The sequence below is a fragment of the Danio rerio genome, chromosome 16, assembly GCF_052040795.2.
Source record: "Danio rerio strain M-AB ecotype USA chromosome 16, GRCz13ab, whole genome shotgun sequence".
NCBI lineage: Eukaryota > Metazoa > Chordata > Actinopteri > Cypriniformes > Danionidae > Danio > Danio rerio.
In genome coordinates, this window is record NC_141036.1 from 22,507,056 (window position 1) to 22,531,555 (window position 24,500).

The 24,500-nt window shown below is 34.9% G+C and overlaps 1 protein-coding gene across 19 annotated transcripts in view; it reads right to left on the reverse strand.

Moving 5' to 3' along the window:
- The window catches only part of hdac9b (histone deacetylase 9b), a 180,104-nt gene that overhangs the window by 128,978 nt on the left and 26,626 nt on the right, over nt 1-24,500 (reverse strand). For 9 of the 19 annotated variants that reach the window (XM_087285428.1, XM_087285420.1, XM_087285419.1 and 6 more), the window contains exon 2: nt 15,554-15,673. The exons of 2 other annotated variants lie outside the window; for them this stretch is intronic. In XM_087285428.1, coding sequence (XP_087141554.1) covers nt 15,554-15,653 — 100 coding nt within the window. In that variant the 5' untranslated portion in view covers nt 15,654-15,673. Of the gene's footprint in view, nt 1-15,553; nt 15,674-17,619; nt 17,951-24,500 lie in introns of those variants that run through there. 8 more of the 19 variants (XM_087285417.1, XM_087285409.1, XM_087285410.1 and 5 more) reach the window with 7 other exon arrangements.

Below are 24,500 nucleotides of genomic sequence, written 5' to 3' on the forward strand. Positions count from 1 at the left end.
TATTATTTGATGTTGCAGGAAGGAACATCCTTGGTTTGCATCTGTTCTATATTCAAATAAAGCAATCTAATTGGCTGACGTCTGCATTGGCACTTGAAAAGCAGCGAACAACAGAGCCTTCGCAACTTAACAGTCAAACCCCAGCAGACACAGGACATCAGCATGATGTCAGATTGATGTTGTACCCCAACATTGTGGGACGTTGGATTTTGTTTGGAAATGAAAATGGCATTGACGTTAGAATTCAACATCAGGCAGACATCAAAGTCCAGCGTCAGACAGATGTTGCATTTTGTTTATTTTCCAACACAACCTAAACACAATGTAATAACAAAGCCTATACAGCTTGGAATTGTGTTGACATTACAAATAGGATGTCTATCAAGTTTTGTTTGCCGTACCTAATTAATAAATGTCAGAATATGACGTTGTTTTAAGATGTTAGCTCGACATTGGATTTTGTTCACTTTCCAGTACAATCTAAAATCAACAAAATAGCAACATCATTTAATATCGCTATTGGACATCAAATTAATATTGTCTTTAGATGCTAAAAACCTAAATCTTACCTAACATTAACATCTTATAATGTTGTGTGTCTACTGGGACAATTTAATTTGGCTTTGATTTCACTTCATTCAAAGTAAATGAGAATCATTTATAATTGTCATACTGCAGTAGTCAACATTTGTACTGAATCAAAAACATTTTTTAAAATCATTCTAAGACAAGAATAGATGTTGTTCTATAGGACGACTCTGATTAAAGGTTTTGATCTTCTTCAGAATTTGAGTATTTTTACAACTTTTTAAAAATGATTCACTGTTACAAACCTATGAAAATTTCTAAAAAAAAACACATTAAATATGCCAGGCCACCTTGTTAGTAAATTGTAGGCTATAAGAAAGTAATAATTTGTCATTGGCAGTGGCTTGGCTCAGGTGTGTTGGTTGTAATGTTAAGTAAATCAACACTTTGCTGATAAAGTCTTAGCAAACGCTTGAGCAAAAACAACACTTTCATGTTCTGTACATGTTTGTTTGTTCATGATTGTCTTTAATCTACTCCCCTTAAATACTGTACATGTTGGATGCTTACTGAGAAACAACAATGGCAGTGTTTTTAATAAAACTTTTATATTGAAAGCCTTTTTTAGATTTATATATTTTTTAGTCCCAAAAATGCTTTTATCATATAAACAAACAAGCAAAACAAAGAAATAAAGTAAACTGCTTCAACTCCTGGTGCAGATGCAGTGCTTCTATTGAAAACAACTAAAAGAAATAAGCTTGGAAAAAACAACAACAATGTTATACGTGCATCCTATTTCCTCCAAAAAACAACCACTGTTGTTCAGATTAGTACATATTATTATGAGCTAATCGTTGTGATTCTGACTAATATAAAGTTTTGAGCAGTGGATGGTTACAGTATATACTTGCTCAAAAATTGGTTTAGGATCATTTTAGATCATCAAAAAATAAAGGTTCAGACAGCTTTAACATCTAGATGTTTGCTTAAAGTACTCAGTGAAGTCTTCATTTAATTTGTACATTAATAAGTACAATTATATTGCAGTTAGTTTCAATAATTCAAGCTTTTTTTGGAGAGAGGTTCGGATTATTAGTTGGAGTTGAGCGAAGGCATGGTAAATTAGGCCTACCCTAAAATAACTCAACCTTCAACGTCGGAGGCATTTTACGACCCTCCAGAGAGCGAAAGAATTAGTTATCTTTCCTTTAGACTTCTCTTGCCCTCAGCTTAACAGACAGCCCTGTTATAATTAATTACACTCATTATTACTGAATATGTCAGCTCTTACTGTAAGCAGAGATATTCCCCCAAAGTCTAGTTTTTCATCAGCCATCATGTCTTCACTTATCTTCACTGGGCTCATGGAGCCACGGCAGAAAATATTAGCAGGAACAGATGAATATATTATTTCACAACATTTGCTCATTACTAACCCAAATTATGATAATTCTTGGTGATAAAAGGGTTTAAAAGATTTTTTTTTATTTGATACTGAAAAAGGTGTAGAAAGTATTTTGAACCCAGACGTGCTAATAAGTTTCTCAGGTAATTACAAAGAAATGGAAAGTAACACAATTTTTTAACATTTTCTTGCACAGTTCGATAAAATTTTATTCAAAGCCTCATTTTGTCATGCTCAGTTTCACTCTCTGAATGGTTTTGTGTACAGATGAAAACATTATATCAGGTGTAACGATGATGAAGAGGTTTTAAAATTGATTTTGTGAGCACTTATGTGCTTCCTGTCAGAACTACATATTTAAAGCTTTAATTGTTTTACCAAAATTCATTGCCACCAGTGATTGTCAAAGCCTTGTTTGAGTACAGCAATTCAAGAAGGGGTTCACTTTTTGTGGATGCTTTAACTCTTAAAGTGTGTAAAGCCAAATACACAACACATGTCACTCCTATTTGAATGGGGAAAAGAGTAACAGTCAATATGGCGAATGAAGCTCCACCTGCTAGTACAGGAGCCAATCATTGATCACTATAGACTGATGATTCTACAGGGACATGCTCAGATCAGACGTGTGCTTTTATGACAGTTGGATGGTCAACAAACGCTCTGGAATCTCAGTGAATATTTGCTTCACAGACATAAGAAATAGATCCACATAAAGCTTGAAAACTGTACCTTTGAATGAATCAAGTGCACTTGAAAACAAAAGTTTTTTGGTTTTGTAATCTGCTTGAAACCAATGCAAGGGACAGTCAGTACTATCAAATGGATATCATAGAACAACAGTTAATTAAATGCCCTAAACTTGTACACAAGTCATTTCTAGAGAAGATATGTCATTTAGATCAAGTTGCGAATCACTTTAGAAGACCAGCGCGATCAGATGATGATTATCCAGAGGATGATATTGTGTAAATGAATAAATGAGGTTGGTGTCGAAACTCCTTTCTTTTATATGCGAATGCGAATTAGCTCGGACAACCTGAAAAACTCTGATTTTGTGTGATTCGGACGTTTAGGAACGAAACTTTTAAGGTTGTTGTTACATTTTATTGGTGATTCCAAATAACTAATGCAATCATAAGCTTGGCAAACAGTTTTGGAAATTTGATGTTTCCCCATTCAAAAAGAAGGCCCGAGCATTCTGCCCAAGAGGCATTTCAAAGATGGCCAACAAGTAAAATGACTTGCCTTAAAGGTACTTTGGTAAAACCCATTCTCCCACAATGTTGCCAAGTGCACCTTTGTACCACAAAATTGGTATCCTTATACACTGCTGTTACACAAGCCCTGTGGGACATCAATTTGACCCTAAAGCACGACTGGGCTTATTTTGATTAGTATTTTCTGGGTTTGTTATAAGGACTTGGCAACCTTTCTCTCAAACTCCACTTTTAAACACATGGAGCTGCAGCTTTAAAGCTTCATGAAGCCATGAAAGTGAATAAAAGTGCCAGTAATTTGCGATGTTGCTTTGTAAAGAAAGAGTATGCATCTCTTTGTATGCATATATGCCATAGTCTGTAATTGTTTTGATTGTACTTGTGCTATTAAATGAGCATGTAGGTTAAATTGTTTAATATATTGTTTTAAAAAAAACTTGCCCAAAAATTGCCATTTTTAAGTGCATAAACCACTGCTCGAATGGGTTGAATATTTGAACTGGTAAATTAAAGAAATGTTATGGCTACTGTATCATAATCAACCCAGGTAGCAAAGACTTCTTGCCCAGATTTTGCATAAAACTGGAACAGCACTGGCATACAGCTGGGGGGCAAAACAGAAGTGGCACAGTTTTTAAGGCGCCACACAAGACAAGGGCCAGATGTCAAAATGTAAAGTAGTATTTGGTCCAGATGTTAAAACTGATATGTGGGCCCATCTTGACCCACATTTTAAATACATTTAAATTATTTTTGAGTAAAAAAAAAACCTACTAGTCAGGTCACTTCGAGAAAAAACATGCCCATAACGCACACAAAGTGCAATGCTTCATTGGTTTATTAATTTCATTGCAGTGATTCACTGCTTCATTTGAGTGCATTGTGTCTGACATTGCATCGCTGAGTGATGCAGTCTCAGCTTGCATAATAAAGGCTGCATCCAGATACTATTGGCCAGAGCTGGGCCAGAGAAATTTTGCTATGTGGGTATTATACAGTATTTTACTATTTAAGTTGCCATTTGACTGTAAATGATCCAATCAAAACATCACAGCTATAAATATTATGATATTTACCAAGAATATTCATTGTTTTCTTCACACATCTCTTCTCATATTACAAATCAAGAGTGCACTTCAGTGACACCGTTGTCTCCATGGTAATGAAGTACAATAGATTCAAAATATACATTTGTGGTAGAAATGACACAACTCTATTGTAGTTTGTTGTGTAAATAAACCATTTTCAGTACTTACTTTAATGTAATCAAATTGATTTTTGTATTTTTAATAAATAATAATAAACTTAAAAAATCTAAATATGTATAGATTTATACTGTACAGAGATGGGAGGTAACAAAGTACAAATACTGGTAGTTTTCTGGTATCAGTACTTTACTTTTGACTTTTACTCCCTACATTTTTACACAAATATCTCTGCTTTCTACTCCTTACATTTTAAAATTGAACTCGTTACATTTGCTTTCACGTGTGTTGTGGCAATCTATATAATTTCTTGTAGATTTTAGAACATCTAGAATATTTAACAATGACAGCCTCCCTATATTTTTTACCCTGCTACTCTGAATATTCGGTCTGAAATAACATGTAAGTAGCCTGCTATTCTCTCGTAAATCCACCAGAAACACGCTGTCGACTGACTTACTGAATGACTGACCCACTCTCCTCTTTCCCTAAACTTAACTAGTAGTGTTTTCAAAAGCATTGATTGACCCGCCCACCCACTTCCTTAAACCCAATCAACAGTTTTGAAAAAAGCAATCCAGAAAATGAAAAGCCCTTGCCTGATTTTACCACGTTTTCAGATTTTACCACATTCTCACCCTGTTATTTACTTGTGTATTTTATTTTTTTGGTTTCTATTTTTTTTTTGTCTTACCCGCTTTCTGGAACAGTTATTGACTGGACTCGTAGCCCACCATTGTGGTCATCTCCTTTTTTTCATCTTAAGTCTGCTGACATACATGGCGAGCTACTGGGCAAACTGGTAACAGCGAGAAAGCCGTCCATATGGACATATGCTGGTAAGCGCGAAAAGGAAAAACCCCATAGCATTCGTTTCGAAGACGAAATGCAGCCAAATATACTTCTGGCTACATAATTCACGATCTCCAGAAATGTATATAGAATTACATTTTTAGAATAAGTCTATGTTGCAACTTTAGGAATTAATAGTTTGTATAATAACCCTGATGTTCAATTACAACAAACGAAAACATTTTCTGCACAGAAAAAGGCTGTAAATGAACATTTGACATTTGAACACTGCAGATCTTGTGCGCTGTATTATGAATGAATAGAGTTCTGTGCATTTCTTGGTTGTTGTAGTTAATAATCATATAGTTAACAATGAACACTATAGTAAACAGTGTTGTTTTAGTGTTGTATATATTGTTTTAATATCACAAATATTGTAGTTATGATGAAATATTGAAATTAAATAATGAAAAAAGATCATTAAGATCACTTTAATCCATTTATATTATTGACTGTCATTTAATAATCTTTGATTTATTCACTAAAGATCAAGTCCTGTGATTTAAAAGTACCAGAGTTGAATAAATCCTCCTATAGGTTCAAGTGAGCAGACAAAAAAGATCTTGTTTCTGTCAGCTGGCCTGATCTCCATTCTGCCAGCACACAGCAGCAGTGGATAGATGAGGATGACACGTGTGATGGGCCACTGCTACTGAGAGATGGAGCAAACCACAGACGCATTTGCACAGATATATCACACATTTTTTTCCTCTCAAGCACATGCAAACACAAGAATCTGTCCATTTATTTTCATGTTTTCACATCCACAGGCCTTATAAATAGCAGCTTTAAGAGAAATGATATATGCAAGATGTTATGCAAGGTGCTACAGGCTTAGAATTATTGCTTCTTTTACCAGCAGGTGGCAAAACTCGGTGAACGCAGTTTAATTTGCCAATCCAATCACTCCAAGAGGCAGTTCTGTAGGATTGAGGTTGCACAGACTGTCAACAAGTTTCTGAGGAAAACTGCTTCTTTCGATCCAAATAAGCACACCATACAGAGAATGTGAGCCCAATGCAGGGCTGTAACCACAATAGACATTGAGGGCTTTTAAGAGGACCTTTAGTCCCAGAAGTACGATATGAAAAATGTTGCCCGCCAACATATTTTATAAGTAAAGCTGAAGTGAAATGTATTAACCATTTCAAATATTTCCCAATTAATGTTTAACAGAGCAAAGTTTTTTTTCTTTTTACAATATTTCCTGTAATGTTTTTTTTTTTTTTTCTCAAAAAGTCTTTGTTTTATTTTGGTTAGAATAAAGAAAAAAAAATTCAGGGGGGCTAATATTATATATATATATATATATATATATATATATATATATATATATATATATATATATATATATATATATATATATATATATATATATATATATATATATATATATTAGGGGTGTGAGTACACTGGTCTCACAGTTTGGTTCGGTTACAATTATTATGCCATCGGTTTGGTTCAATTCGATATCTCAGTGCATCACAGTACATTGCTGATTCTTTCCACAAACAATGTGATATTTTACTAAGCAAAACAATAATTCTGGTGTTAAAATTTATATTCTTTTGTATTAATTTTATCTATTTATATTAATTTTGTTCTTTAATGCAAGCAGTCAGATATACAATATGTACTAAAAAAACATGTACTCTTTTTGAATGTATCAAACAAGACTGAAGTACATGCACAGAACAACATGAGCATTAATAGCAAATAAACAAATATTAAATATTATCCCACTTGCTTTTTAAGTGTTTTTGAGTGAGTAGATGCCTATGATTAATCACTCAACAGAAAAGTCTGCCATAGGCTCTAACAGTCAGCGCAGCTGTGGCGCTGTTCAGGAAAAAGGTTTACATTTATTCATTTATTTACAGATACACTTTTAAAATTTCTGCATAAACGGCTTGATAGGGAAATTTTTTTTAAATCATATGAATAATTTTATAATTAATTAATAATATAGTTTTTTTTACTTAATTTGTTAATATACGTTTGCAGGATAAATTATTATAATCAGGCTATGACAACTCTATAAGACTTATTTGAGTTAATATTTAGGTATTAACTAAAATATATAATTTTAATCATTCATGGAGCTGACTGCAGTAAATAGTCTGTATAAAAAAAGGTAAAAAATAAACCTTTGCAAACAATCTAGCATTTATAAAAAAAACTTTAACAAAAGATGATACTGCAGTAAAAATATGTTTTGAAATTTGTGAGATGGAAATTGTCCAATAATAAATGCAAAACACAGGTGGTTGTTGTCACGCAATGAACTTGGCCAATAAAATCGATGTAATATCGGTGTCGTCATCGCACCACCTGCAGTCGATCTTTAGATGCTGCACCGGCTGAGTCAATTGTCTGATCTCGGAGCGCTGTCTTGGTACTTTGATGCCACATGTGACAGTCATGTAGCGTCTACGATGCTAAAGCCGGACAAAATTTCTAACTGGTATGCATCACTTTAAGACAGATTTCGATCGGTCTGCGCAGTGTGGCATTAAGTCGAATGCACCTAGTGCCATGAACACTGATGTTAAAAGGCTGCGGCGATCAGCACATCCACTATGGATGATGACACGGTGGAAAAAACTCGCTCTGCAGACATGCTCGTGTCTGGATCCACAAGTAACGTTATTGTTGTAAGAGCCAAGAGGAAAGATAAATGTTACCTCACAAAAACACCAGCAGGTCAAAGAGGCCACAGAGAGAGAGTTTATGGTTCTGATATCCCTGTCAGAAAAAGGCTGTCCAACAAACTCACAAGCAGTGAATTGTGCACAATTATTTGCTTTTTAGGTAGTTGGAGCGTTTTACCAACTCACGGTCTCCTCCCTTGCCATAGTAAGCTTCCACCATATGACATAAGTGATAAATGACGTTAGTACATAACCGGTTATGAGTCCCAATTAGTATACAAATGTGGGCCACTTTAGCCAGTTATGTGGCACTGGTGGTCATTCTTCGGCTTAGACAAAATGAATGTGAGCCTGAAGTGGCCCACTTGTACAATGGCTAAGGGGGCAAATATTCAAATTCATATATGAGCCATTTAAGGCAAAGATTTTGCACTTATGGCAAAATGTAATCTGAATGTGAGCCTAATGTAGTCCATGTGGAAAATGGTAAATTTGGCACAATTATTATGGCCCAGTTATTTTAAAACATATGTGGGCCACTCTTGGCGAAAATTTGACACAGTAAGCTCTGGCTAATGTGGCTGTGAGCCTAAAGCATAGAATATAATAATAATAATAATAATAATAAAAATAAAAATAATTCATTTTATTTGTAAAGCACTTTTCCAACATACATGCAACTCAAAGTGCCTCACAAACAACAACAAAAAAAACAATAAAATAGACCACATAAACTTGTCACATATACTCAGATAAAAGCATTCATGTACACAAAATATACGCATATATCTAAATGAGCATGCACACAATAGTCCTTACATATGCAAGCACACACCATACATACACACATAAACCTACAACAATATAGATAAAATGCATACAACTTAAAAGCTTGTGTATTCAGACGCAATTTTAAAAAGATGTGTCTTAACACGCTGTTTAAAAACATGAATACTAGGGGATTCTTTCACTTCAAGAGGAAGACAGTTCCAAATTTTTAAAGCATAATGGCTGAAAGAAGTGCCGCCAGATCGCATCAGGTTTACAGAGTAAAATTCTTAAAGTGCAGCGATAGAAGAGCGTAGCAAATGGTTTATATTATATTTTGATAAACAGTCGGAAATGTAAGAAGGTGTCATGTTGTGTAGTGCTTTATAAACCAATAAAAGAATCTAAAATCTATTCGTTGGTGCACAGGTAACCAGTATAATTCTATTAATACGGCTGTGATGTGCTCTCGTTTCTTCAATTTCATTAAATATTTCATTAAATCTCTGGCGGCTGCATTTTGTATCAGTTGCAACTTCATTATAGAACCCTTAGGTAAATTAGTATAAATAGCATTGCAATAATCAAGCCAAGAGAAAATAAAAGCATGAATTAATTTCTTGGCATCATCAAAAGATAGGAAAGAACGAATTTTGGCAATATTTCGTAAATGATAAAAACTAGTTTTTGTAACTTGATTAATATGAGATTTAAAATTAAGATCGAAATCGAAATATCCCCCAGGTTCTTTCATTCTTTTTAGGATTGTAAACCTAAAGAACAGAATTCTGCTTTAATCCTCTGTCGCTCAGGTTTTTTGCCCACAATAAGATATGGCAAATGTGGCCCGGTTATTTTAAAACATATGGCAAATATTCGGCACAGTAAACTCTGGCTAATGTGGCAGTGAGCCTATAATGGCCCAGAGAAAATATGGCAAATTTGGCCCAGTTATCTTAAAACATTTGTGGACCACGTAGACTAAAGTCACCACCATGAAGAAAAGTGTTTGCTTTAGTTGGGCTCATAGCCCTGAACCTCTTAATATTCATTTTGTTTTGGGCTGCTGTAACTTTTAAGAACTTTGCTTAAAATTGTATTAATTACAGCAAACAAGTCAAGTAAAAAAAAACTAAATAAAAAAAAACAAAATAAAATGAAGTGAGGCACAACCTGTGATAAAAATAATATATAATTCACTAATGTTCACCAATCTTTAATTTATTGTTAGAAGTAACATAATACCATGCATGCACATGCCACAGAATTATTTATAAGCTTATTATAAGCAAAAAAAAATTATATGGTTTAACTTCTGCTCACAGAGACATCCATGAGCAGCGTATGATCCTCAACAATGGTAACTAATAACAACTTGAAGAAAATTCACAAACATCACAAACAGGATACTAAAACTGACAAAATCAACAACGTCAGCATAAACAGCAGAATAAAAAGCAAATAATGAAAACTGGAGTATCAATGAGCTATAGAATGTATTCATACTGCAATGCATGCTGGGATTTTTGTGATTTGCCACACCCAGGGTGTGTAGGATGTAGGGTTCTGGTTTATTTGGTTGAATTCTGGCTGACCTGGCAAATAGGAGTGGGCCGCCCAAGTGCCATCATTTTATGCGGTATGTGGGCCAGATGTAAGTGTCTGGTGTGGGCCAGATTTGAGCCACTTGAATTTTGCTAACTGAATTATTACTGAACCAATCACCTTGACCTTGTCTGTGTCTAAATTCATTTATTTTGCTGCCATGTAATTGGCTGATTAGAAAATCGCATTATCGAGCACTTGAACAGCTGTACCTAATAAAGTGGCTGGGAAGTGTATATATGCAACAGTCTGAGTGGTATGCTTCTTTGGGGCTTCTCGAAACTGTGACTCTCTCAGATGTGGGAAAGACAGTGAAGGTGGATTTATCAGAGAACAATATGGCATTATTGAAACAATGCTTGGCATGATCAAAAGTTTGACTTTAGCAGCCCGGCACTGTGGAGCTCCTGGTGAACAGTCTTGGTGGAAACAGGAGAGTTAAATTGCACGTTCAAAAAACGTTTCAAATATATACCATATGCTACAACACCTGCAGTATTTGTCAAGCTATAGTAAGTTTAGTCCTCAGCTTGGCTCTCAGTGCAGGTGAAGTGATACACATGAGTGAAGAGAAGCAAGACTATTAGCAAATCAAATTCGAGAAAAAAAATATATATAGCTTTTAGTCTGAAAATATGCTTATTGCTAACCACCAAAAAATCTGATATGCTTACTTACCTTACTGGAGGTTTTGAGTAAGTAAAATAAGCAGGATCTGTGTTTGTGTGTTGACAGCCTGACTAAAGCTTTCCTATTAGGTTTAGGTTTTGGTCCCTTCAGAATTCAAGGTGTGGTTAGAGCATTGGTCTAATGCTAAATCTGTTCATTTTAGTAGGTTTTAAGAGATGTGTGCTGGCAAATGCAGGTAAGTTGTTTACCTAGTGCTTTGAAAATGTAGACAGCTCAGTTACTTTAAAATCTGATGCTGTTGCTTAGAGACCGTGTTCTGCGTCAAGCCTGAAATGGCTCCCAATATAGAGCACAATAGCTCTCGTTCTGCTCCACCTCTGTCTGCACTCTTATTGATTGATCTCCAAATGGATTAAATCTAAGATTAGATCACTGGTACGTATGTAAGCTCATCATTACGCTGGCTCTATGATTCACAACATACTCTGATCCATAGCGAATCACAAGTGTGAAACTGACCTTTGCTGTTGTCTTGTTAAGGTTCATTTTGGCAAGGAAATATTTACTTCAATGCATCAAAGAGGTGAACTTGGCTTTGTAGCTCATATCTTTTAGACTGTCTTAGATCTTTTTTCAGGCAACTACAAATCAGTACTTTTACATGAACACCAATAATCTGAAAATAATATGATACTCTCAATGGATCTTCCTTTTAAGCAGAGATTTTAATTACTATAATCCTGTAATTTCAAAAAATGTTTTCTATTGTTCATGTACTCACTCAACTAAGGAAACATACTGATAAGCTTGTCTTTTTTAGGCTCTTCACCCAAATTGTCTTGCCTCCATTGGCCAGTTAGTAATAGCAAACCTGTTGCTCATCATGTTATTCTTCTTCCATTTCTGAGAAACCGACAAATTACAAAAGAAGCTTTTCAGTTTTTAGAGTCAAACAGGAAGCTGATGAAAGGACATCTCATGAATGCACTATCCTATTTATGCAAGGATGTGTGAAGCTTTCAGCGTTTCCTCTTTCAGGCACATTACACTTCCCCATCCAAGTTTCTCTCTCACAATAACAGCTAACAAATTCCTGCCCACACTCCAGAACGTCACAATGAAGAGTCAAGAGGAGATCCAAGTTAGTAAAAAAGCACATTGGTGTATATATTTATATATCGTCACCTTAGAATTATAGGGTTCTATCTGACATTTTTTGTCAAAATTGAGTTATTGATATATTTTTATTAAATGACAACTTATTTACATTATGGTATGTTTTTTATAAGATTTTAAGACTTTTTATTTAAAAAAAACAAAAAACAAATGTTACACGCATAGGGCCCTATCATACACCCGGCGCAACGTGTAGCAAGGCGTGGCGCAATAGTCTTTTGGTACTTTTAGCTCGGCACAAGGGTCATTTTGGGGTGTTGCGCAACACTGTTTAACTAGCAAATGCATTTGCGCTCAAATGTGCGCCCATAGGCGTTCTGGTCTAATAAAGCAGGCGTGTTTTGGCGCGTTGCTATTTTGAGAAACTGTAAATACTCTGATGTTTAGACCAGAACAAAGTTGGTCTATTGTCTGGCGCAAAGTGCGCCTGGCTTACACAATACACACAAGATGCAGAGCAATACGCAAATATCTTTACATATGAAAAAGATATTATATCTTAAGGATATTATATATATATATATATATATATATATATATATATATATATATATATATATATATATATAAGGATATATAGAGGATATAAATATAAATGATTAAAATATTACAAAACATATTAATTTCTAGCCTACATGAAGATTTAAAAACCACTGCCTTGCTTTCTTCATCTCGGGAGGCTTTTTCGAGTTCATTCAATTTGCTTCTGTATAATGTTATTATTATTAGCAGTATTATTTATTATATCCACATTTATATTTGTTTTATTAAAAGTGAACTTACTTTACGTCAAAATGCGCTTATGGCGCGACGCAGCTGGGTCTTAAAGGGAATGGGAGATGAGGCTCTAATTGGTTTACTCTCAAAACACACCAATAACTCATTCAGAAAATAAACTCAACCCTTTTAGACCATGCGCCATGGCGCAAAGCAGATTTTCCCGTCCTTAAATTAGCTAAAATGCATTCTGACACGCCCTGAAAGCGTTTGCGCCCTGCGTTTTGCGCTCTGCGCATGGACCATCAAAATAGAGCCCATACTGTTTGCTATGGAATGCAAAAACTTTGAAGCTCAAAATCTCAAAATCATTCAGAACGCAGATAGAACCTTATAATCCCAATATATATATATATATATATATATATATATATATATATATGTGTGTGTGTGTGTGTGTGTGTGTGTGTGTGTGTGTGTGTGTGTGTGTGTGTGTGTGTGAGCACAATTTCACACAAGTAGCAGTGCGATATGGCTGTATATTGGCACTTGTGGTGATATAGAACAGACATAGAACATTTCGATGGCATAACCATGTATATAAATATTAAAATCAAACACAAAGAGTCTAATGTCCCTTTTGAACGAGAAACTACATTTTTCAACCATTCATTCACATCTGCAGCAAACGTCAGAACAGCAAAAACCATTGCTACTTCACAAAGTCACTTTAGAGCTAGTATTTGAATGATTCTCTAGTGCAATGTCTAAAATGATGACAAAACAGGTGACTTTGCTCACATTTTAAGATTATAAGGCTGAAAGGCATGAAATGTCATCAGTCAGGAGTCATTTCCCAGTATTTCTATGTTGCAATCGGGAAATCACAAAAGTTAACCCAGAAAAAGCCAAAGCAAAGCAAAGCAAACACTACCAGTAACATTACTGCCTATGGTATAAATACAGCATTACAACATACAAAAGAGAGAGATCACTTAGATAGTCAATTACCAGTTTTATAATGATTAGGGTTTTCCCCCTCTAAGTGCCTATTATGTCTTGTGGCAGAACTACAACTGTCTTTGCTCTGTTCAGTATGACAGGCTGATGGATGCCGACAGACTGTATCTCCGAAATTAAAAAATATTTAAAATAGGCACTATCCTTATAAATGAACTGCATATTTGCTATCTAAACAACTACATTAAAAAAGCCTTAAAAAGTCTCAAAAGTACATTATGTTGTCCAATAGCTACAATATTTGTCAAACTGTATAGTGAGTTTTTTTTTATCTGCCGTCACTCTAATTTTGTGGAGTAATACAGAAGGGTGGAGAAGCTGTACGAGTGCTGTTATTGCAGAACATCACACGGCTATCAGCCAGTTTGAACAGAACTGTTGTGTAAATATTTATCCATTTATTGCATTTGTTTAGGCATCCATTACATTTGTAGTTTTTAGTTATGGTAACATGCCATGTACCATTCCTTCTGGGAAGCACTTCATTGGAAATTGTTTTATGCAGTGAAATTGTGTATGTAAAAAAAAGTTATGTAATGGCCTCCACTCCAGACCTTAATATCATAGAAAAAGTATGGGACCACCTGGATAGAGAAAGTTGTGACAACCTAAATCTAAAGAAGAAGTGGGAATGGTTGATGTTATATATCCCATTATTTCATAAAACATCCAGACTCTCTCCTCTCCAAAACCGTTTAAGTTAGTTTTGTACCAAAGGAGGTCAAATTAAACACTGCCCTTTATTATTGCAATAAAGAGACAAAAAAATTAAACATGGATATGTAAACAGTACTGCACTAGTGCTTTAGGCATTAGCTGGCACTGTATTTAAAAATGACTTTATTCTCATGATTGTAAAACTGAATATTCATAATCATTACTCCAGTCCTCAGAGTCAATCACTTTCCTCAGAAATCATTATAATATGCTCATTTGATTCTATTATATAAACAGTTCCATTTAGAACTATATTTTACTGAAGAACCCTGTTTATGCTGTGGTTAGGGGTTCTTCATTTCCTGTCTATTTGTTTTTCAAATCTAAAAATACAACAAAACGTGATCAGTTGTTTTACAGAGTCATTTATTTACGGAGTAGCTATCACATAGTGTGCATTTTGTTACTTTTGACAAACTTGCCCATATAAAAAAAATGCAATAGACACTGTAACGTCAAACTGAATTTTGTATTTCTGATGCAGTGAAATATTATAAGCTCATAATCTACAAAGAGACAAGGGCACTCAGTTTTAACAAAACAACAGACATAAAGGCATCATAGAGGAACATGTATTTTCTGTTTTCAGTTTCACTTCAAGCTCTGTGATTTTTACTAAAAGATCTCATCAATAAAAATAAAAGTAACCTAACTGGTGCATGCTGTTGGCCAAGTATAACGTTTTTGTTTGCTTGTTTTGTGTTGTTGTTTTTTTTACCTTAACAGAAACTGCAAGATGTAAGACCAGACAAACATTGCATAATAATAGAATGTATGTTAACAATATTAATATCAATAATATTAAAAGACTTTTATTGATAAAATATTTATTAAACTATTTTTCTTATACAAAGAGTTTTATTAAGCACCAAAAAAAAAGAGTTCTACTGTTGTTACAATTATTGTTATCAATATGTTTTTTTTTTTTTTTTGGTGCACAGGGCCTGTTAGGCACAGTTTAACAATAATTTAATTGAGTATGTGATTTTGCAACTCAATTACAAACTCATGTTTCATATATCAACTTCAACAATATTACACTTTAAATTCACTCACCATAACCCCAGAATGAGTGCCCTGCTCTGTTTAGAGGTATAAAGGGAAATGGGTGACCTCTCCTGCCCAGTCCTGATGGCCCGTAAGATCTGTGTGCCATGTAGACTTCACAACCTTTACCTAAAGCGTTTAATGCAGAAGAAAAATATGTTTACTGTGTAGCACAGAAAAATAGCAACATGATCATGTGATTCTCTAAATTGAGCTCAGGTGCATTCTGTTTCCACTGATCATTCTTGAGATGTTTCAGCAGTGAATTGAAGTTGATCTGTGGTAAATTCAGGTGATTGGACATGATTTGAAAAGGCATATGCCTGTCTATATAAGGTCCCAGGGTTGACAGTGCATGTTGAAGCACAAACCAAGCATGAAGACAAAGGATTTGTCTGTAGACCTCCGAAACAGGATTGCCTCAAGACACAGGGCTGGGGAAGGTTACAGTGCAGTTTCTGCTGCTCCGAAAGTTCTAATGAGCACAGTGTCCTCCATCATCTGTAAGTGGAAGACGTTTGGAACTACCAGTACTCTTTCTAGAGCTGGCAGGCCATCTAAACTGAGTCATCAGGGGAAAAGGGCTTTAGTCAGGGAGGTGATCAAAAACCTGATAGTCACTCTGTCTGAGCACCAACATCCTTCTGTGGAGAGAGGAGAACCTTAAGGACAACCATCTGTGCAGCAATCCAACAATTACGCCTGTTTGGTAGAGGGACCAGACGGAAAACACTCCATGCCTGGAATTTGCCAAAAGGCATCTGAAGAACTCTCAGACCATAAAAAACTAAACTCTCTGCTCTGATGAGACTCAAATTGAAGTCTTAGGAGTAAATGCCATGCGGTACACTTGGGGAAAACCAGGCATCGCTCATCACCAGGCTAATACCATTCCTACAGTGAAGCATGGTGGTGGCAGCATCATGCTGTGGGGATGTTTTTAGCAGCAAGAAGACTAGTCAGGACAGAGGGAAAGATAAATGCAGCAATGTACAGAGACATCCTGAATAAAAACCTGCTTCGAAGAGCACTTGACTTTCAGCAGGACAATGACCAGAAGCACACAGCCAAAATATCAATGGAGTGGCTTCACAACAACTCAGTGAATGTCCTTGAGTGGCCCAGCCAGAGCCCAGACCTAAATCCCATTGAAAATCTCTTGAGAGATCTGAAATAGCTGCACGACATGAGTTCCCAGCCAACCTGATAGAGCTTGAGCACCTATTAAACACAGGTGTGCCAAGCTTGTGGCATCATGTTCAAAAAGGCTGTAATTGCCGGCAAAGGTACATCAACAAAGTATTAAGCAAAGGCTGTGAATATGTATGTATATGTGATTTTTCAGGGGTTTTTTTTTTTATAAAAATTGTTTCATTTATTGCTTTCATCCATTCATATACCGCCCTTCTTTTATTTTCTCATTTCAGGAACCATTTCAATTGGATGTCACAATATTGGAGAAAATTACAGTCTTAACTTCCGTTTGATACCAATTTTAACAAAGAACAGACAGACTAAAACAGAGTAATCACAAGAAGAAACATAAAAGTCCCAAGTTACACAAAAATAACCAAAATAATAAACCTTTAATTAACAACCCTGGTACAACATAAATTTACCAATGAAAATCATTAATCAAATGTAATGATCTCCACTACAAGTAAAACACAACAAATCGTCAAATTTTAACCATTAAAAGTACCTTTTATTGGTCTCTCTATGCGTGTTTTGGACATATTCCCAACATGCAGTCAATATAAGGTCAAACCAAAAAAAATTCCTTTTATTATTAAATAATTACTAATTGTGTGGGGTTTCTATTGTTTCCTTTTTTACTTTTCCGCATGATAGTTTTTCAAACAACAAAAATGCCAATAAAATTGCTTATACTGAGTTAAATTATCAGCATAAAATATTTAGAGCTGTGATAAGGATCAGTTAATATTACTGTAAAGCATACATAAACATATAAATACATAAAATGTACAATTTCTGTAAATTAAAATCACAAATAAATATATTTTTTAAATATACAGGATATACTGGTACCATTCAAACGTTTATTGCACACTTACCAGCCCTGATCTTCATGATAAAGTCACTTCTTAGTTGCAATAATTACCTGAGGTTATTTCAGTACACGCATCTCATTCATCCACATTCATACAGTCAGAATTCCTGTCAGAAAGCCACCAGTAGAGGAAGTGGAGTCTGGTGGTCAACTGAAGTTTAAGGTCTCTGAACATTATCTGAGGATATGAAAAGTCACGCTCTCGCAATTCCCCTTTCCTGCTTTCAGTGGTTTGAAAGGATTGAAACACAGCAGTCACGTCAAGTCACTGCTGCCTCTCACTCACTCACACATTCTCAGTCCCACATTACTCAAAGAAACTTCACGCCTGGAATGATTTCATTTTGAACATATTTCAGTAACACCTCATGAATCTTGAGTACTTAAAATGATAATAATGCAGTTTTTCTGATCACTGGAAGCTGATAGAGTGCATTAGAGATTACTTCTCAACAGTATTTTCCAGTTAATTTTTTTTCCCATTACCATTTGTTTAGGTTAGCATTTATTTTAATCATAATATTGCAAACTTTAATTGGAAGCAAAGAAGTACCATATTTTAGAAAGAAAGAAAAAAAAGACAGAAAATACATGCATTAAAATATTAACTTTATTTTCCAGCAAGAAATGGGTAAACAAAAACTTTAGCGCAATAGAAAAATAGTTAGTTAGTATTTAATTCAAGCTGCTTTGACACAATCTACACAATGTAGCGCTATATAAATAAAGGTGAATTGAATAGTGAGCCGACATTTAATTGCACAGCTCTCCGGGCATCCCAAGTTCGAATCCTGGCCTGTAAAGGTTTCCCGATTCTGTATCCACCCTGTACCCCCCACCTCACTACCTCTCATTCTACATCATACCAATAGTAAACAGTGATGGTCTGTTTTGCTTCTTCAGAACCTGGACGACTTCCTGTGATAAATGAAAACATATCCTGAAAGAGAATGTCCAGCCATCTGTTACTGACCTTAAGTTAAAGCATACTTGTTCTGGAGCAAGACAATGATCCAAAGCACACCAGCATGTCCACTTTTAAAATAATTGAAGAAAAACAAAATTCTGACTTCGGAGTGGCCTTGTCAAAATCCTGACCTGAATCCAATTAAGATGCTGTGCTCAAAATGCTCAAAAACCTTCCAGTGGGGCTAAATTACAACAATTCTGCAAAGATGAGTGGGCTTAATTTTTCCCCAGCACTGTAACAGACTCATTGCAAGTAATTGAAAAAGCTTGATTACTGTTGTTGCTGCTAAGAGTGGCCCAGCAGCTATTAGGTTTACGGGGCAAACATTTTTTTCACACAGGGCTATGTCGTTTTGGATTTTGTTTGAAAACCTTCATTTCAAAACTGCATGATCAGTTTACTTGTGTTATCTTCGACTAATATTTAAACTAGTTTGATGATCTGAAACATTAAAGTGTAACAAACATGCCAAAAAAGACATCAGTAAGAGGGCAAAGTCTTTTTTTCACATCACTGTTTACACCACACGGACAGACTAGAAATCAATTATAGGCTATATTATAAGAAAGATATTTTTAGGGTTATGACTTAATAAAATAGGATAACAGACATTTAAAGCTTAATTCTACATGCTGAATGTAGATATGATGTGATAAAAATTCAATTAGGTACAGTCTTAAATGAACATTATTATTGGTGTAGTCTCAGAATGACTACTATGGTCATTCAAGTAGTACTCTGAAAGCTCTACTGTTCAGCTATTTTCAGCTGCAGAGCAAAAATACCAAAGATAACTAGCACTAATGTGTCTAAAATGTGTCTTCTCTTTAATAAAAAGCAATATCACAGTTGCAATTGTGCTGTTAGTCTGCTTGGACAGGACCACAGGTATAATGTATGTCATACAGCCTTCAAAGAACAATATCATCTCCAATACCAGAAAGCTACAAGTGATGCACATTTTGAACTATTAATATGAATCTCAGTATATTGTCAGTGGAAAAAGTTTGTGGTGCCACTCTAAAAGCTTTCGGTTCTTTCTTTCCCACAGAAAAATACCTTAAAGTGATACTAAGGAATACCCAAGAATACACTCGAGTCAACATTTACTCCCACTCACTTCATTTCCAAATCCTTTTTTGTCTTCTGTGGAAATCAATAAATATTTATGTACTCTTTTACATGATTCTCAATGTCTCCACACTGTAAAAACCTAAGTCAAATTGATCAAATAAAATTACATTTGTTAACTCAAAATGTACTGGAGCTAATTTTTCGCAATTTGAAAAGAGTTATTTAAGTGATCAATTACATGCTAAGCATTAATGATTAACATCTGCTGTTAACAAGCAGATTTACTGAAGAGAAACACAAAAAATACATCTCACTTCTGTCTTAAAAAATTAAAACACATTTAATCTCTCAAAATCTCAGCAGAGGATCATTAAACAACTCAACAAACAGTAAACTGCAGCTTCATTTATTACTAACCAGCTTGACCTTATTTCTGGCAGGCGTTTACAAAAGCCCTTTGCAAGATTTAATGCAAACACACAGACTTCAAGAATCAGAGTGAGTCTCATCGACATTAACACATTTCGTGCTGTAATACAAGTTTTGAGAATCATTCAAAACTCATCTATGGCTCCCAACATGCACTGCAGCAAGGAATATGTTTCCATCATTGAGATTCAGACTCTGATTCTTGATGTTTAAGGTGGTTCAGATGTTCAATGTGCTTTCAAAGCTCTGCTGGGTTTCCTTCTTCTGCAACAGGGGAATTATTATCAGTAAAGTGAAAGTCATAGAGTTCCACAAAGCAAACACTTTTCACATCAGTGGTGATTTCTAAGAAAATTATTATTTTCACCAGGCCCAGATTGGCTAATCGGAAGGACTGGAAGAATTCCCGGTGGGCCAGTCCGTTTTTTGTTCGATAGGGCCGGTGTCCCTAGCTGCTTGCACTCTCAGCGTCGCACTTTTTTTTTTTTTTTGACCATAGCCTCACTCTTTTTATTCAATATTTTGCCGCAGCTCCGCTCTTTTTATTTATTTTCTCACAGCCCCATGAGCAAAATGCAGCCTGCAGGTTAATGATGACGTAATTATCATTTGACCTCAAACAGCAGCACCTTAGTGAAAGAATTCGAAAAATTAATATTAATGAATATTAAACCTGCTCAATGAAAATCAGATGATTCACCACATTAATAAATCTGACATAACTTGATCAGAAATCTAAAAAGGGAGGAAAAAGATTAAGCAGCAAATAGACAGTAATCCTGTGGTTAAAAAAAGTCTTGCAGGTAACAGTGAAATACTTGGTTTATTACAAATGCACCAGTACAACAGCGCCATTGTGATCCAGTGGTCAGCATGTTGCGTTATGACGCCGTCGACTCGATTACAAACTTCTCCTGAGTAATTTTTTTGTTTTTTTAATTTTTACTCTTAAGACATATAATACTCTTTGGGTTACTTATATAGGTGTACATATTTTATTAAATTTTTTTTGTAGGACCACCGTTACAAAGGACTGGATGAAAAAGACGTGATAGTGCCATTAGAAACTGAATTGGAAATGATGTTATTTTAATATATTCAGTTGTGAACTGAGGTGGGCCGGTCTAAGGCTTGAAACTCCAGGGCTAAAAAGGAGTCCCGCTCCGACCCTGATTTTTACTGATTTTCAGTAAAAAAATAACAAATAAACTCTGCAAGTTAGCAATAAGCAAAGCTGTTGATACTGTTTGTGGAGTTGTTTAATGATCCTCTGAGTTTATTTTTTTAGACATTAAATGTGTTTTATTTTTTAAGGCTGTGACTGAAGTTGGCTGTGGTTTTGCATTTCTCTTCAGTTATTCTGCTTGTTAACAGCAGGTCTTCATCATTAATTCTCAATCAACACGTACTTAATGGCTGCGTCCGAAACCGCATACTTCCATACTATACAAAACGCTGAAATCAGTATGCGAGCCGAGTAGTACTGTATGTTCAAATTCATAAAATTCCGAAATCAGTATGCGAGAAGTACCTGGATGACCTACTATTTCTGGCAAGATTCTGAAGTGTGCATCCCATGCACAATGCTATATCCCATGATGCCCCATGAGAGAATTTATGAGTGGGAGTGAAGCGATGTAATTGACGTAGGTAGGTCACGTGACCATGACAAAATGGCTGAGGTAGTACATACAAATTCCATTCATACTGCTCACATTCATACCGTGTAGAACATACTTTTGGATTAAGTTCACAGCACTCATATAGATTGGTTTTTGAACTTAAATGGTTTGCAGCAATCTTTTTCCTTAAACAGATTTAGTTGCCTTCACATAATGGCTTTGACAGTGCAGTCCACATTTGCCATAGTGCTGAAATAAATATCCCTTTAAATAAATGACTCCGTTATTTCAGAATTGCGGGTACATTTCATTTTCTATTCATTTTCCTTAAACTGGAATGATATGTTGTACAAAAAAATTATAATTTACAGTAAACTGAATCCATTATTAATGTTAAATAATGCTTAAATATGCATGATAGGGAACATTTGATTCTATTAATTGTTTAAATTGTTGTTTACCTCTTTAAACCACTAACAGAGTTGACATTTTCCACCATTTTGTGCTTTAGCTCAAGATGCTAACCTCAAACCAGATGTCACATGGTGTGTCTAAAATATAATTTTTTTGCATTTTCATCATGTTAATATTGCTTTTAAGAGAGAACGAGTAAATAACTGAAATATATCACAATAACAGAGTTGACAAAATTTATGTCTGCTAATGATGTATCCTAAACAAGTTGGACAAATTAATGAGACATGTCTAAAGGGCTTTCAGTGTTTCCCACTAGCTAAAGACAATCACAGAACAAGTCAAATGCTTTTATTTCAGTGCTTTAGGAAACTGTATCCCACATCTTTTGGCACTGTGGTTATGTAAAAGCGTCGATATGATGCTTCAGTCTTTATCAGAAATGGTTTATTGCTAATTTGCATTTTAAAAATGTAATTTTTGGTTGTTTAAATATGATAAGGACGAGGCAGTGGCGCAGTAGGTAGTGCTGTCGCCTCACAGCAAGAAGGTCGCTGGTTCGAACCTCGGCTCAGTTGGCATTTCTGTGTGGAGTTTGCATGTTCTCCCTGCCTTCGCGTGGGTTTCTTCCGGATGCTTCGGTTTCCCCCACAGTCCAAAGACATGCGGTACAGGTGAATTGGGTAGGCTAAATTGTCCATAGTGTATGAGTGTATGTGTGAATATGTGTGTGGATGTTTCCCAGAGATGGGGCTGGAAGGGCATCTGCTGCGTAAAAACTTGCTGGATAAGATGGCGGTTCATTCCGCTGTGGCGACTCCGGATTAATGAAGGGACTAAGCCAACAAGAAAATGAATGATAAATATGATAATCTGAATATTCAAGTTTTTGTTATTAATCTGTTTATTTTGTTGTTTAAGTTTCATATTCATAAGTGTACATTTTCCAACTTTATAAGGACCTAAAAAATTACATTCGCACTATTCAGCATAGTGCTAATAGAAAGGCCATTAAAACAGTTTGTGCTCTAGTTTCAAAATGTTCGGTTAATGTTGATTAAGGTCCTGCTTGTTTGTAATTATAAGAATTTTATTTAATTATTTATAATTAAATATTCTCAGGATTTTAATGTTTGTTTTATTTATTTTGGTGCTGTTATTGCCCTGGCATTAGTTTGTTTGCTACATTGTCATGTATCTGTTGTTTAAAGCATAATAAATACAATAAAAATTAAAAATTAAATTTCAAATGCAGTGCTATGCCTTTTTATAATCAAAGTAACATAGTTTACCAGAACGTATATATACAGAACAAACAAAAGATGTACTTTTAAATAAAATAATACAGAAGATATCTTTAATCTAACTTTAGTATTGAGACTTGTGCTGCTGTGCATCGATGGATTTGCTCTTCATTGTTTGGACTTTCAGCAGTGAAATTTAAACCATACTTAACTGAACTAAACTTCAACTCTGAAAACTGAAAGTTTCAATTTACACACACTTCTATGTGAAGCTGCTTTGACACAATCTAAATTACAAAAGCTCTATAGAGATAAAGATGAACTGAACTGAATTTACACAACGAAACAGATAAAAACCTAATTATTTGATAACAATTAAAGCTGGACGTGTGATTCAGGAGGCAGAGATGACCAAAATAGGTCTTAGGGTTAATATCTTTTAAGAGAAAATCTCCCTTAATACACACATAAACATTATTTAGAAATTAGTTGATATAATTTGTGCTGATATTCAAAATTCGGTCCCACTTTATATTAAGTGTCCTTAACTACTATGTACTTACAACAACAACAAAAAAAATACAATGTATTTACTGTGTGTTTAATGTATTTGAGAACCCTTGTTGTGCTTTTGAGTGGGGATAGAGGTTGGGTTATGGACAGGTTTGGTGATATGGGTAGGTTTAAGGGTGGGTTAAGGTGTAAGGGATGGTCAACAGTGTATTTACAAATGTAATTACAAAAGTTAACTACAGATGTAATTACATACATGCATTTAATCAAGCATAAGTACACCGTAAATACATGTATTTACACAACTGTATTAAAATATTATTTTCTTTGTAAGTACATATTAGTTAAGGCCACTAAATATAAAGTGGGACCCAAAATTCTTTTCAAGTCTTTGAAAAATAATATTTTTTTCTTAGAGATGGAAAATGCAGTGACAGAATGCCTTGTTTCTAACACATAACTGTTAAAAACTGTATTAAATTTGCAATTATTTATCCAAAGAAATAAGTGTCTTATTTCAAGATGTTGTTCTTAGATTTTCAGCTTACACAAATCTGTGGTGAGAATGATCTTGGGTTCACGAGGACTTTAGTTGGCAGTATGGCAATGACACTGCCCC